The sequence below is a fragment of the Prunus persica genome, chromosome G6 (assembly GCF_000346465.2).
Source record: "Prunus persica cultivar Lovell chromosome G6, Prunus_persica_NCBIv2, whole genome shotgun sequence".
Taxonomy (NCBI): Eukaryota; Viridiplantae; Streptophyta; class Magnoliopsida; order Rosales; family Rosaceae; genus Prunus; species Prunus persica.
In genome coordinates this window covers 1,821,902-1,835,437 of record NC_034014.1, presented here as the reverse complement: position 1 = coordinate 1,835,437, position 13,536 = coordinate 1,821,902, and the positions used below count along the sequence as shown (strand labels likewise).

Below are 13,536 nucleotides of genomic sequence, written 5' to 3'. Positions count from 1 at the left end.
TTTGGTGTATCATGGTGCAAGCAATAACACCAATTATTTGTATTCATTCATATATATCCGAAATTGGATTATATTTGGTACTCAACAGAACACAAAAAGTACTTTTTTAGAAAGAAATTTTTTTTTTGAATTAAAGTTAGTACAAACACAATTTACGTGATTACAATATACATAACATAATGAAAAAGCGTTATGTCAGATAAAATACGAGCATGTAATTCGTGATGGGCCACGAAATGAGTCATGTTAGATATGCACACACTAGCATGATATTATACATGAGGACTAATAAGGTACATATGATATCTACTACATTATACAAGTCATAAAGAGTTGGTGTGAAATAATTGTAACTTGTTCTTTTAATAAGAAACTTGTAGTTTTATAAAGTAATGGATGAACAGAGAAAAATGTGAGTGCATTATATGAATGCTTTTCAAAAAAGAAAAAGGTTTGATTCTATACAGTTTTAGAGTTTCTTACTTAACTTTTAATATAGGCATCTTCCAATACAACTCCAAGGACTATCTTCTTCTTTTTTATTTCGAATTTTATCTTTAAACTCTTAAGCTATAAATCGTAAATTTTTTATAATACAGCGATCAATTTGAGCTAATGATTCTATTTTTAAGGTTAAATTTGTGACACACACGGGTCACAAAAACAAAAATAAAGAATCATTTACTAAGTAATATATGTGGAAATTCCTTCTACGCGTAAACCTACTAATCACGCTATTTTAATCTTTGGATTAGACAAAACTACATCCATAAAAGAAAAAGAAAAAAATTAAACAAACACACAGCCGCATCAATCAATCACTACCCAAAAATACGCGCAAAAAATAAATAAATAAAAAAAAGAAAACAAATGAAGCAGACAACAGAGCATACACCATCCTCTATATAAGCCAAAAACCAACGCTCAAAACCATCTCTCTCTTTCCTCTCCCCCCTTCTCTCTCTCTGTAGAACCAGCCATGGACGAGGCACCATCACCATCCAACACCTCGCCGGAGCTCAACCTCGAAAACCTCAAAGCCCTCAAGGTCTTAGGGAAGGGAGCCATGGGCACCGTCTTCTTGGTCCACGACCCGTCGTCCGACCCGTCTGCCCGCTGCCCGTTCGCTCTCAAAGTTGTCGACAAGTCCTCTCTCCGCTCAAAGCTCGACGCCGAGCGCCGCGCCCGCTGGGAAATCCAGGTCCTGACCCGACTGTCAGATCCGAACCCGCACCCATTTCTGCCTTCCCTCTTGGGGTCGTTCGAATCCGACGAGTTCATGGGCTGGGCCGTCCCTTACTGCCCCGGCGGCGACCTCAACGTCCTCCGCTACCGCCAAAACGACCGCGTTTTCTCCCCCGCCGTGATCCGGTTTTATTTGGCCGAGATAGTCTGCGCGCTCGAGCACCTCCATTCCATGGGGATCGCTTATCGGGATTTGAAGCCAGAGAACGTGCTCATCCAACAGTCCGGTCACGTGACCCTCACGGACTTCGACCTTTCTCGAAGCCTCAAGCACAGAACGGTAAAACCCGACGTCGTTTTGGAGGACGACGCCCCCGACATTCGTCGTAAACACCGGAGGCACCTGACACGTTGGCTCACGATTATGAACGACAATCACAGCAAGGGGCTGAAGAAGACCAAGTCCGCCCGAGTCAGTCCCGTGAGTCGCCGGAAGCCGAGTTTCTCTGACGGCGAGCGAGCGAACTCGTTTGTCGGGACGGAGGAGTACGTGTCGCCAGAGGTGGTGCGAGGGGAGGGTCATGAGTTCGCTGTGGACTGGTGGGCCCTCGGGATTCTCACTTACGAGGCGCTCTACGGAACGACGCCATTCAAGGCCAAGAGCCGGAAGGAGACGTTTCGAAACGTCTTGACGAAAACGCCCGAGTTTATCGGGAAACGGACGGCGCTAACGGACTTGATCGAACGGCTGTTGCACAAGGACCCCACCAAGCGGTTGGGGTACGCCAGAGGCGCGAGCGAGATCAAGGAGCACGAGTTCTTTCGCGGCGTGAGGTGGGACATACTAACGGAGGTTACACGGCCGCCGTTTATTCCGTCTCGCGAGGATGGGGACTTAACGGAGAAAGCCACAGCTGGGGGAGTGAGCGTGAGGGATTATTTTCAAAAGTTGAGGTCTCCGCCGTCGATGCCGCCGTCACCAGATTGTCAATTCACGGAGTTCTGACACACGTGTGAAAACGTACACGTGTAAGAAATTAGTATTGAAAAAAAATTGTGTAGCCTCTGTATATAGAATAACGGTAGACGGCCTGTAACTTTGAGAAGCAATAGATTATATAATTAGCTAGACTTGTACCATATACGGATTCAAAGGGTGTACAACTTTTTTTATATATGTTTTTATAGTGGAAGGAATCGAACTTTTGACCTAACTTAATCTCGAGTTAATCTTTCTTTAACTGAAGGGCACAATTAATTCAATTGTTCAGGGGCAAAGTTTGTTTGAGTAGAAAGAAAGCAGTGGCGATTAGATAGGTGAAGTTCAATTGTGAGTTTGATTACAAGTAAAAGAAAAGAAAATGGAAAAGTGATTGGTTTGAAATTAAAAAACCTTAGTGCAAGGTTCGTTTAACTTGAGCCTAATGCTTTGATTCATTACATTTTACAATGGCAAAAGCGACTTTGTTGAGTGAAAGGGTTTATTGGTAGGGTCAAATGAATTGAAGTCGACATCATTTTATTTACCAAAAGATAATTATAGTAACAACTGTTTTTGTTCCGCGAAGAATGAAACTAAAAATTATGGATGACCATTTCCTATTACACGTGCTCAAGTTCATTGCCTTTGATTGCTTAATTTCATGGATTTAAAATATTGTAATTTCATTGATCAACTACAAACTTGGATACAAAAAAAGTGAGAGGTTATGTTATGTTATGATTAGGGGACAAAATGTTCTTAAATTACGCAGTTTATTAGTAGATTATGGTCTTTAGTTCCAACTTTACTAAACAATTCATATGGCTTTATCTATGGCGCCTAATAGAATTGTATCTACAATGATTACAACTTTCCCACCACAAAAAAGCCATTGCAAATTTTCAACTTGAAAAAGGAAAAATTGGTAGGCCAAGAAATATTTATATGCATCGCCCTAAAAGCCCTAAAACCTGCGTTTTGGGCATATTATTCAGAGCCAAGTGAGGCACAAAGCTTGATCTGCCCATGGACCAGTTGGTGGTAAAGGCCTCGTAAGAGGGTACAATTGAATAGAATTTAGGTAAGGAGGGGAGAATATAGAAAATCCAAGAGCACGTGATTGATTATTTTTATTTTGAACATATTCGAGGGACCACTCGTGCGCAAAGAACAATAAACTTTACTAGCTTTGGACACTGTATAAATCAGCTTTTACTGGCAAGTGGATGAAGTCTTATAGCTTTTAAAATGGCGGTCTGCAAATTCTCCAAGGAAAGTATGCATGTATAGTGGTAATGGTGATTGGCTTCAAGGATGTTTCATTAACATAGTGGTAGTGGGTGAAATAATGCTTTGAAGTTTGGAACAGTTAGTTTGTCACTGAGTTTTTTACTAAAATATCTTCATTGAGCATATCGTGGATTAGGTCAATTGACTAAGTGAGTTTGTCTTTTTGCATTCAAGTTCGAATCCCTATTCTTTTAAATCATATTAATTTAGAATTGCTTTATGTTTAAAGTCATATTAAAGCAAATCCATAGAAAATATCAGAGTTTATTGTGACACATTAAGCTTACGAGTGACTTATTCGATTAATTAATTAGAGAAAAAAAAGAATAATCATGTCATTATCTTTCCTCTATTATATATGAGCAGACACATTAGGGCTATAGGGTAGAGGAAGATCGCATCAAAGAGCAAGTTATTGAATTAGATTTCCCAAGAATACAAGACAAAGCCACAGCAGTAGGGCAGTACAAAAATCGAAATTAATACCAAAGATAAAAATAGAATCGCAATTCATATTGTCAGCAGTAGTTGTATGTAGCATCAGGTGCTCAAACCAAACAAACCAATGCTGGAATCTGATGCCAATTAGAATGCAATAAACATGAACATATTATTCCCATTGTCGGCCAATATAATTTAGGGCTACATGTCAGTAAACTATTCTCTCCTCCTCAGTGACTAGAGATAGAGAGCTAGACTTTGAGGCCCCGCAGACGCTGAAAACCAAATGCAATCTTTGTCATCTACCTCTAGCTAGGGTTTAATTTGGCCTTATCTGCGTTTTATCAGGAATGGTCCCTTGCACTAGAAAACAACTTGGCCCTCCGGCTATATGCACGAATATAGGGCAAGGAGTAAGGCTTTAAGGCGGGGCCCTAGCTAGATAGGCTAAACCTGCAATCCCCTTTCAACAAAGAACAAAAAAAAGTACTATCAAATTCCAAATCGTTTTCATCTTTCCCATCGCAACCCCCATTTTAGAATTTTTCCAATTGAGAGTAATAGAATAGAAAAGTGACCCCATCTGGCTGGTAAACTTTTCTCATGTAAATTAATGCTTCAAGACAAGGGAGGAAATGAAGTTGGGCAGATCGATCTGTGAGCCAACTATTGTTTTATACTTGGGTTTGGTTTAGATTTTGTAGAATTTGTTTGAAAGTAAGTTTGATCATTATTGGTACCCATGCTTTTGAATTTTGAGCATCAATCAACTATTTTGTTAATTAAAAGCAACTCTAGTTCGAATCGAAGCTTAATTTGCCCTATCCTCAAAATCTTTTATGGTTATCGAAATCTCAAGCAAATTACGCACAAGAAATTAATAAGACAAAAAGATTTGTTCGATTTTTCTGAATATGTACGGTAGGCATTGGAAACTTGTCTCAGCAATCATGTCTCGTGTTTCATTTTTGATGTTGAACATGGCATCTTTCTATGTTGTTTAGGCAAAACTTGTACTGAGAAGGAAGCTTTATAGCTTTTAGAATATATATAGTCAAAGGCAATCTTTTAAAATTTGATGGTCACCACTAATTCCCCCCCTTATATTCTTCCTTGATAATTCTGATACATAAGTTATATATATGTTGATTTCTGGCCACCAAGCACCATGATGGTTTTGAGTGAGAAAGAAAATTAGGTTTTCTTTTGATGCATGGTCGGTTGAAGTATGAAAAGGTTGAATCTATTATATAGGGTGGGTTATGAGGTCTTTAGCTTAAGTTGAATACACTTTCAACCTCTAAAGGACTCTCTTTTCAAACTCAACAAAGGCAGACAGGACCCACTTCTATGGTGTAATTTCTCCACAACTATACCAGCATACACATATATATATATATATATATATATAAGCAGGATAAGAATTGCTAATAACAGACAGCTTTCCATCCAAGAAAAGAGAAATGTGAAAAGGTTCATGGTGAGTGAAAATTTTCTCATATATAATCACACTTGACAAAGGAAGCTTCCTAATTTTCTTTTGATTTGTCAGTTTTTTTATATAAATAACTAACGATGCAATGTATTGATTAATCACATTGTCGGTCACATCTCTAAGTTGCTTTTAATCCGTGTATTTCAAAGTGAATAGTACTAGCGCCTGAAATAGGAAGCTTTTTGTAGCTGCTATTTCTGATTGCAACGACTTCTGAAGGATTCGGGTTTTTGATAAATCTTCAAGCCACACCCATTGAGCTTGGGCTTCTTCAAACCAAGCAAAAGTTTCCTTTGGGCTTCTTCGTGGAGTTTGGGTCCCTGCTGCTCGAAGTTTTACCTAGAGGGCACGGCTCTTATTTTGATACATATTGAGGGTTTATTTGGCCATAGAGCTCCTAATCTAATCTAAATTACTGCCGACTTTTGACTTGGATTAAGTATTAATCCTCTCCTAATCTACTCATATTACTCTTGTTAGTTACACAAAATAACAAGGAAGCTGGATATGCTTTATGCCATCTCTACATGCGTGAGCTAACAACATTAATATATCAATGTAACACTCACTAATTGCTCTTATACTTGGCTAATAACAAGTTACATTAAAATATTGGGATGTGAATTTCAACTAACCTAATGAAATATAAAAATCAATCTAGTCCGTGACCCCTTTCAACATTTCGGGCTCTATGAAGCATTGGTCCTATGACTTATTTCAAAGTATTATGATTTGTGTCGTATTAATTCAGAGTGCTAGGGTCAGTCGCCCATGTAATTTTTTGCCATAAACACATATAAATCCCATTATAAATCTTACATGCATCAATCAACAACTAGCAAATCAGTCATTCGCCCGCCCACATTTGACCGATCCTAAAAATTTCCTTTTAATTAAAGCATTATTAGACAAATAAATTCCTAATTTCAAGCGGACAAAGAAAAAAGAAGTTGAAAATCCAAACTGAACTACTATTGGGCTTTGTTTGTTTATTTTTAGTCTTGGGCTTTAAGTTAGTTCTTGCTTGTCTGGGCCCATGGGCTGATTCTTAGTTGTTTTCCTTTTCTGACCTGGACTTTCTGGTATCAATAATTATTTATTTATGTATTTACCCGAAAGGAAAAACCAACAAAACCAACAGATCCAAAATACCTCATTCAAACGTTTAAAAAATATAAAAAATAAAAATTATCACGTTCTCTGCTGCTCGCGAGTTACTTGCCAGGGGCAAAACTGCAACGCCTCCATTGTTGTTCGTTCGTACAACTTCCAGTAGTTAGCAGAACCACTCTACCGGGCACCAGGTACTCTTTTCCTCTTGGGCTTCTTACTTATTAATCTTTTATTTGACTAAATAAGGGTGGCTGTGATGAAACTAGGGCTGTTATTTTGGGGGGTTAGGGGCTGTCATGGTTTCGGATTCGTTGAAATTGGGGGTTGGTTGTGGTTGTTGTGATTAAGTAAGTGCTAATTTGTTTACATTAATGCCTTTTGTTTTTATTTTCGATGGGCTGCTGAAAGAAATTTCAAATTTCATCTTTATTTGGTGCCCAATGTATCTGTGCGCTGTGGACGTGGTGAAAGCTTCTCTTTTTTTATTTTATTTTATTTTATTTATATATATATATATTTTGTAATTGATTGATGGAAATTTTACTTGTGGAGCTTTGTTTTGCTGACAAATTACTCTTTTTAATGGAGTTAATAATACTGAATTTGAATGTGATGATTCTAATAAACTGGGTTTATGTTTTTATGGGGTTATTTATAAGTGACTTTGTACCCCTGACTGGGTGTATCTTTTTGTGTTTATTAATGAAAACTCAGTCGGGCTGTGGAGTTTTTTTAATTTTTAGAATCATTTATTTAGTTCATTTGTATCTTTTTAACAGGTATTGTTCATTTGGGAAGCTCTAAAGAAAAGAACAAGACAGTGGAGGCTATGGCTAGAAATTTCAGTAGTGAATCTAGTGAAGATGATGTGAGGGGTGAGAGAGATAAATATAGAAGTAGAATCGATTCTAGGTCAAACAATCTTCATGAACCTGGTGATGAAATTGATTCATCAGATTCTGATGGAGGAAATAGAACAAAACAACAGGAGAGACGGGATGGACATCGTAGTGATGATATGGACAACGAAAGGTCCAGCAAGAGGGATCTTAAAGACAAAGGTGGAAGGTGGCTGGATGATCGTCAAGATAGGAAGGGATCTGGAGAAAGTTCTGATGAAGATGGAGAGCTGAAAGAGAAAGACTGGGATACTCAACCGAAGGAAAGAAAGCATGATAATGGCCATAGAAGACGTGAAAATGGGAAGGGTGATAGAGTGAGAGAATCTTTTAGAAGTTCTGAAGAAGATGACGAGCAAGTAAGGAGGCACCGACATGAAAGGGAAAGGGAGAAACCTCGCCGGCATGAGAGTGGGCATAGAAGGCCGGAGACCGAGGATGGTCATAGATATAGGAGCCGCCATTCACGTCACTATTCAGACCACAAGGATGAAAGGGAAGAGCACAGAACATTAGAACAGAAAAAGGATAAAAGAGATGATGATCAGAGAAGGAGGTATAGAAACCAGGATGATGATGGAGATCTAAAGTATCGTAGAAATAACGAGGTAAAAGAAAGACGAGAAGACAGTCGAAGTCTGAGGCAAAATGATGAGAGAGATAGCAGGATGCTTGAAAATTCAAAACCTCAAGGGCAGTCAAAGTTGCAAGAAGGCAACATGAGTACTGATGTGTCAAATTTGGGAAAAAGTGGTGGAGTTTACATCCCCCCGTTTAAGTTGGCCCGGATGATGAAAGACGTTGAAGATAAAAGTAGTGTTCAGTATCAGAGATTGACATGGGATGCCCTCCGAAAGAGTATCAATGGCCTTGTGAACAAGGTCAACGCTGCGAATATAAAAAATATAATTCCTGAAATTTTTGCCGAGAATCTGATTCGTGGAAGGGGTCTCTTTTGCCGTTCATGCATGAAATCACAGATGGCATCTCCAGGTTTCACTGATGTGTTTGCAGCATTGGTTGCTGTTGTCAACACAAAGTTTCCTGAGGTTGGTGAACTTCTGTTGAGAAGAATTGTCTTACAGCTTAAGAGGGCATTTAAACGGAATGACAAGGTGAGTTTTTGCCCATGCTTTGTTATTTTACTTTACCACTTTAGTGTTTGCTGGCAGAATATGTCTTTTATTTAGATTGATTCTAATTTCTTCTTTAACTGGCTTTACATTTGAACAGCCACAACTACTAGCTGCCGTTAAATTTATAGCACATCTGGTCAACCAGCAAGTGGCTCATGAGATTATTGCTTTAGAATTGCTGACCGTTTTGCTGGAGAACCCTACCGATGACAGTGTTGAAGTAGCTGTTGGCTTTGTCACCGAGTGTGGATCAATACTGCAGGACCTTTCACCTAAAGGGCTCCATGGTGGGTTTGCTGTTTGATTTGTTAGCATTTGTGCGCTTTTGGGTTTTATTCATTAATGAGATTTATGTGTTTATGAACAATTTATTATTTCTATCTGCTTATTATGCTTTGTATCTTCCTAATATTATATTTAGGACTTACACACTGCTACATTATACCATTTTCCCTTTTCAGTTTTTTGTTTAGTTTATTTTTCAACTTATCAGTAGACAAATTAAATCGATGTGAATTTGGACCAGTTAAAGGTTAGAACATTGTTTTTGATGATATGTAAGACAGATGTGCACCCATTTTAAATTGACCGCATTAGATGCTGTTTCAAGTGGATCTTCGTTCTGGTCATCTGGGTTCTTCTCTAGGTTACTGTACTATCTCATTTATCCTGAACATTATATTTTATAGGGTTCTTAGTACCTTTTCCTTTTCAGGGAGTTGTTTGACATTGCTCTTATTGTTTGTAATTTTTGCAGGCATCTTTGAGCGCTTTCGTGGAATTCTTCATGAGGGAGAAATAGACAAAAGAGTGCAATATTTGATTGAAAACTTGTTTGCAACACGAAAAGCAAAGTTTCAGGTTGAGTGACTTGAGTCTATTTGTCTTTATGATGGTAATTTATATAGAAACAAAACACTGAGAGCTTACAATTTGTTGTTTTCATGTCCATTTGCAGGGGCACCCAGCTGTTCGTCCCGAACTGGACCTGGTAGAGCAGGAAGACCAGTTGACACATGAACTTTCTCTTGAAGAGGAGATAGATCCAGAAATTACCCTTGGTATGTCTTATCTTATTATGTAAATTTATTTATTGCTTTTTTTTTCAACCTACCAGGGCTCTATTCATTGTGGATGTGAATGTTTTGATTTGTGCTCATTTAGATATTTTCAAGCCCGATCCTGATTTCCTTGAGAATGAGAAGCGCTATGAAGAATTGAAGAAAACCATACTTGGTGAGGAGTCTGAAGATGAAGAAGGTTCTGATGCAGTTTCAGATGGCGAGGATGACGACGAGGACGATGATGATGAAGAATCTGAGGAAGAGGATGAGGAGCAGATGCAAATAAGAGATGAGACAGAGACAAATCTTGTAAATCTTCGAAGAACAATCTATCTTACAATCATGTCCAGTGTAGATTTTGAGGAGGCGGGTCATAAGCTCCTGAAGATTAAACTTGAGCCTGGTCAAGAGGTGAGTGTTACAAGTCATGCATGGTGTTGCTATCTTGTTATACATGATAAGTAGTAAACTGGATGGGTCTATGTGCCATCTTAGAACGAACTAGAAATAGTATCAATGTAGAACTGCTTGTTCTTGGTTAATAATCAGTTAACCACAATCCTAATGATTTGAGTTTACGTTATCCTAATATGAAGATTAATTATTATATGAACCGAATTAAATTGCAAGTATATAAATCATGTGTAGACTGAAGAGAGTATTACAGGATTATTCTTAGGAGGATTGACTTGGGACAATCTATTTGTATTATTAGTTAGTTAGCCAATTTAACATAAATTTTGACTAATCTAAGACGAATATTAAAGAGTGAAAGAAAGAATTTTACATGAATCCAAAGGGAAGGTGGTCGACCATGCTCTGGTTTACAAGAGGCCGACCACTTTTACCAGTGGCATTCTCTATCTTGTTTGTCAGGTTGAGAACCCTAAGTTTTAGAATATTGTTTCAAGCAATTTCACAGTAAAGTTTTTGAAACTCTATGAGTGCAGTGTTTGTTATCTTGACTTTCACAGTAGTTGACGATTGATAATTGTCTTGATTTGACCTTACAGATGGAACTATGCGTCATGCTTTTGGAATGTTGCAGTCAGGAGAGAACCTACCTCCGTTATTATGGTCTGTTGGGGCAGAGGTTCTGTATGATCAACAAAGTCCACCAGGAAAATTTTGAGAAATGCTTTGTCCAGCAGTATTCCATGATCCACCGGCTTGAAACAAATAAGCTACGTAATGTTGCGAAGTTTTTCGCCCATTTACTCGGCACAGATGCCCTTCCCTGGCACGTGTTGGCCTATATACGATTGACGGAAGAGGACACTACTTCATCTTCTCGTATTTTTATCAAGATCCTTTTCCAGGTAACAAAGGGGAAATTTTGTTTTTGTACAATTTCTGTTCGGTTTTTTAGGACTTTAATTGCTTGTTACAATGTTGGCAGCTCTGTATCCGCTTATGAGATGGTTCAACTTAAATTTGATCATAAAGTTTAACCTAAGATGTGATATGTTGTGGGTATGCTGACAATTTTTAGTTACTGCTGCCTCTGAATAAATCCTTCACTTTTAAACATTTTGTAACTCATTGGGAGCATTGACAGATCTGATTGGGAAGAAGAAGAGTAAAAGATTAGCAGATAAATGTGGGTTAGTTGAGAATGGTTCTGAATCACAATTACATCTGATAGGTTGGGGTGGGTGGGGGTATACCTAGCATTCATTAGTGACCTCTGCCTCTGAATAAATGCTTGTCCATGCTTGTCCATGTAACGGCCTTTTGTTTTTTGTATACCATGAGAGGTGGAACGTAGGCTCATGTTTTTGCCTTTAATATCTCGAAACTCAATGCATTAAAATATCATTACCAACCAAATTTAAGCCTTTTTTCTTTGGCTAATTTCTGGTGTTAAGATACTTCACAGGTCTGAAGATGATTTCTTAGAGAATGTTGATGTACAGTTCGTACAAATTTGTGATTTGTTATTGTTTCTGCTGTGCAGGAATTGTCAGAACATCTTGGCATCCGTTTATTAAATGAGCGGCTCACTGATCCTTCAATGCAGGATTCTTATGATTCTATTTTCCCAAAGGATAATCCCAAGAACACTCGTTTTGCCATTAATTTTTTCACATCCATTGGGCTTGGTGGCATCACTGAGAACCTGCGTGAGTACTTGAAGCATATGCCACGACTCATCATGCAACAACAAAAAGCAGTGTCAGACTCAGAATCTGAGAGTTCAGGTTCATCTGATTCGGACTCTGAGTCTGAATCAGAACCATCAAGCTCTGATGAAAGTGACAGTGATAGTGACAGACGGCACAAGAAGCGTAGGAGTGAAAGTGATAGGAAGGAAAGACACAAGAAGCGTAGGAGAGATTAAGTTCTTTTACTGCCTTGGAAATACATATCATGATGTTTTCAATGAAACACAAGAATTTTTCGTTGATTTTCCAAGTTATGGGAGAAAATGAGTGGGACAAATATGTTGTAACTCTACGAGTCCGTTCACTGTATAACACCAGTTGAAATTTTTGCAGTTCTAAGTCATTGTAGTCACTAAGCATGTTCACAATATTTTGGTTTCTGCTAGAGTACGTTGTTTGAGCAGTGGTTTCCAATTTTGGTATTCTTTGAGGAATGCTTTTAGGTTCTGTTTTGTTCAATGGGCTGCTGCTTCTTCTTCTTCTTCTTCCTCCTCCTTATTTGTATTAAGAAGTCCGTTTGGATTTTGGGCCTTTGCCCATTGTGTATTATTACTTTGAATCTTGGAGATGCAGTAAAGAAGGATAGATCTTCACCTTATTATTAAAGTATTAAGTTTGAGTAACAAAATAGTATTATGAAGCATGACGTAGATTAGAAAAATGTTAAATCAACTCAAAAAATTTAACACAAAGACAAATTAACACATGAAAATTAGAATTTACATCGCATCATTGAAGGAAAAACTGCATTTACATTTACCGGAGATGTAAATGAGACCTCTCTTTCCTGGATATGCTCTTAGGGCTCGTTTGGTACACAGGACTGTCTTGACATGGATTATGCTTAGGAACTGGCTTGGCTTGGCTTGGCTTGGTATAAGTTGGATAACACTTATCCTCCGTTTGGTGTATGCTTGGACTAGGACTATAATTTTTTTATTTTTTCAAAAATATCTATATATATGTATATATGTATTTTATAATATATATAATATATATGTATATACATGTATATAAGTATATTATAATAATATTATATATTTTAAATAATATAAACGTACATACATATATATAAGTGTATATAGGTGTATATATGTATATTATAATATACATGGGTATAATACATATACATATATTTATATATATGTATGTATATTATAATATATAATATATATGGGTATGTTATAATAATAATAATAATAATAATAATAATAATATACATGTATATACGTGTATATATGTATATTATATATATGTATATATACATATATATTATATATATTATAAAATACATATGTATATATAATATATGTATATATATATTATATATTATAATATACATATATATATATACGTATATACATGTATATAATATATGTGTATATAGGTGTATCTATATATTACAATATATACATGGGTATAATACATATACATATACATATGTATATTATAATAGATAATATATATGGGTATGTTATAATAATAATAATATACATGTATATACGTGTATATATGTATATTATAATATATATATATATATACATATAGTATAAATATATAATGTATATATGTATATACGTGTGTATATGTATATTATAATACATACATGGGTATAATATATACACATATATGTATATATACTTATATACAGTCCTGATCTCTTGGACTACAGGGGTCCAAGAGATTTATGGTCACTCACCGTTGGATGTAAATTCAACGGTTCACTCACTCTTGCACTCCTTTTTAAAAACTTTTTGAACCATTGG

At 36.9% G+C, this 13,536-nt stretch overlaps 2 protein-coding genes across 2 annotated transcripts; both read left to right on the top strand.

Moving 5' to 3' along the window:
• On the top strand, nucleotides 557-2,404 carry LOC18774444 (serine/threonine-protein kinase UCNL). The gene has a single exon (XM_007205311.2). The coding sequence runs from the start codon at nucleotides 980-982 to the stop codon at nucleotides 2,189-2,191; it is 1,212 nt and encodes a 403-aa protein (XP_007205373.2). The 5' UTR covers nucleotides 557-979; the 3' UTR covers nucleotides 2,192-2,404.
• On the top strand, nucleotides 6,521-12,375 carry LOC18772356 (pre-mRNA-splicing factor CWC22 homolog). Its single transcript, XM_020565994.1, has 8 exons — nucleotides 6,521-6,697; nucleotides 7,286-8,520; nucleotides 8,639-8,828; nucleotides 9,299-9,402; nucleotides 9,500-9,602; nucleotides 9,706-10,016; nucleotides 10,619-10,924; nucleotides 11,563-12,375. The coding sequence occupies exons 2-8, from the start codon at nucleotides 7,336-7,338 to the stop codon at nucleotides 11,944-11,946; spliced, it is 2,583 nt and encodes an 860-aa protein (XP_020421583.1). The 5' UTR covers nucleotides 6,521-6,697; nucleotides 7,286-7,335; the 3' UTR covers nucleotides 11,947-12,375.

Coding starts and splice junctions, on each gene's coding strand:
- LOC18772356 (XM_020565994.1), top strand. CDS start 7,336: ATGGCTAGAAATTTCAGTAGTGAATCTAGTGAAGATGATGTGAGGGGT. Junction 9,403..9,499: donor CACGAAAAGCAAAGTTTCAG/GTTGAGTGACTT, acceptor GTCCATTTGCAG/GGGCACCCAGCTGTTCGTCC. Junction 9,603..9,705: donor AGATCCAGAAATTACCCTTG/GTATGTCTTATC, acceptor GTGCTCATTTAG/ATATTTTCAAGCCCGATCCT.
- LOC18774444 (XM_007205311.2), top strand. CDS start 980: ATGGACGAGGCACCATCACCATCCAACACCTCGCCGGAGCTCAACCTC.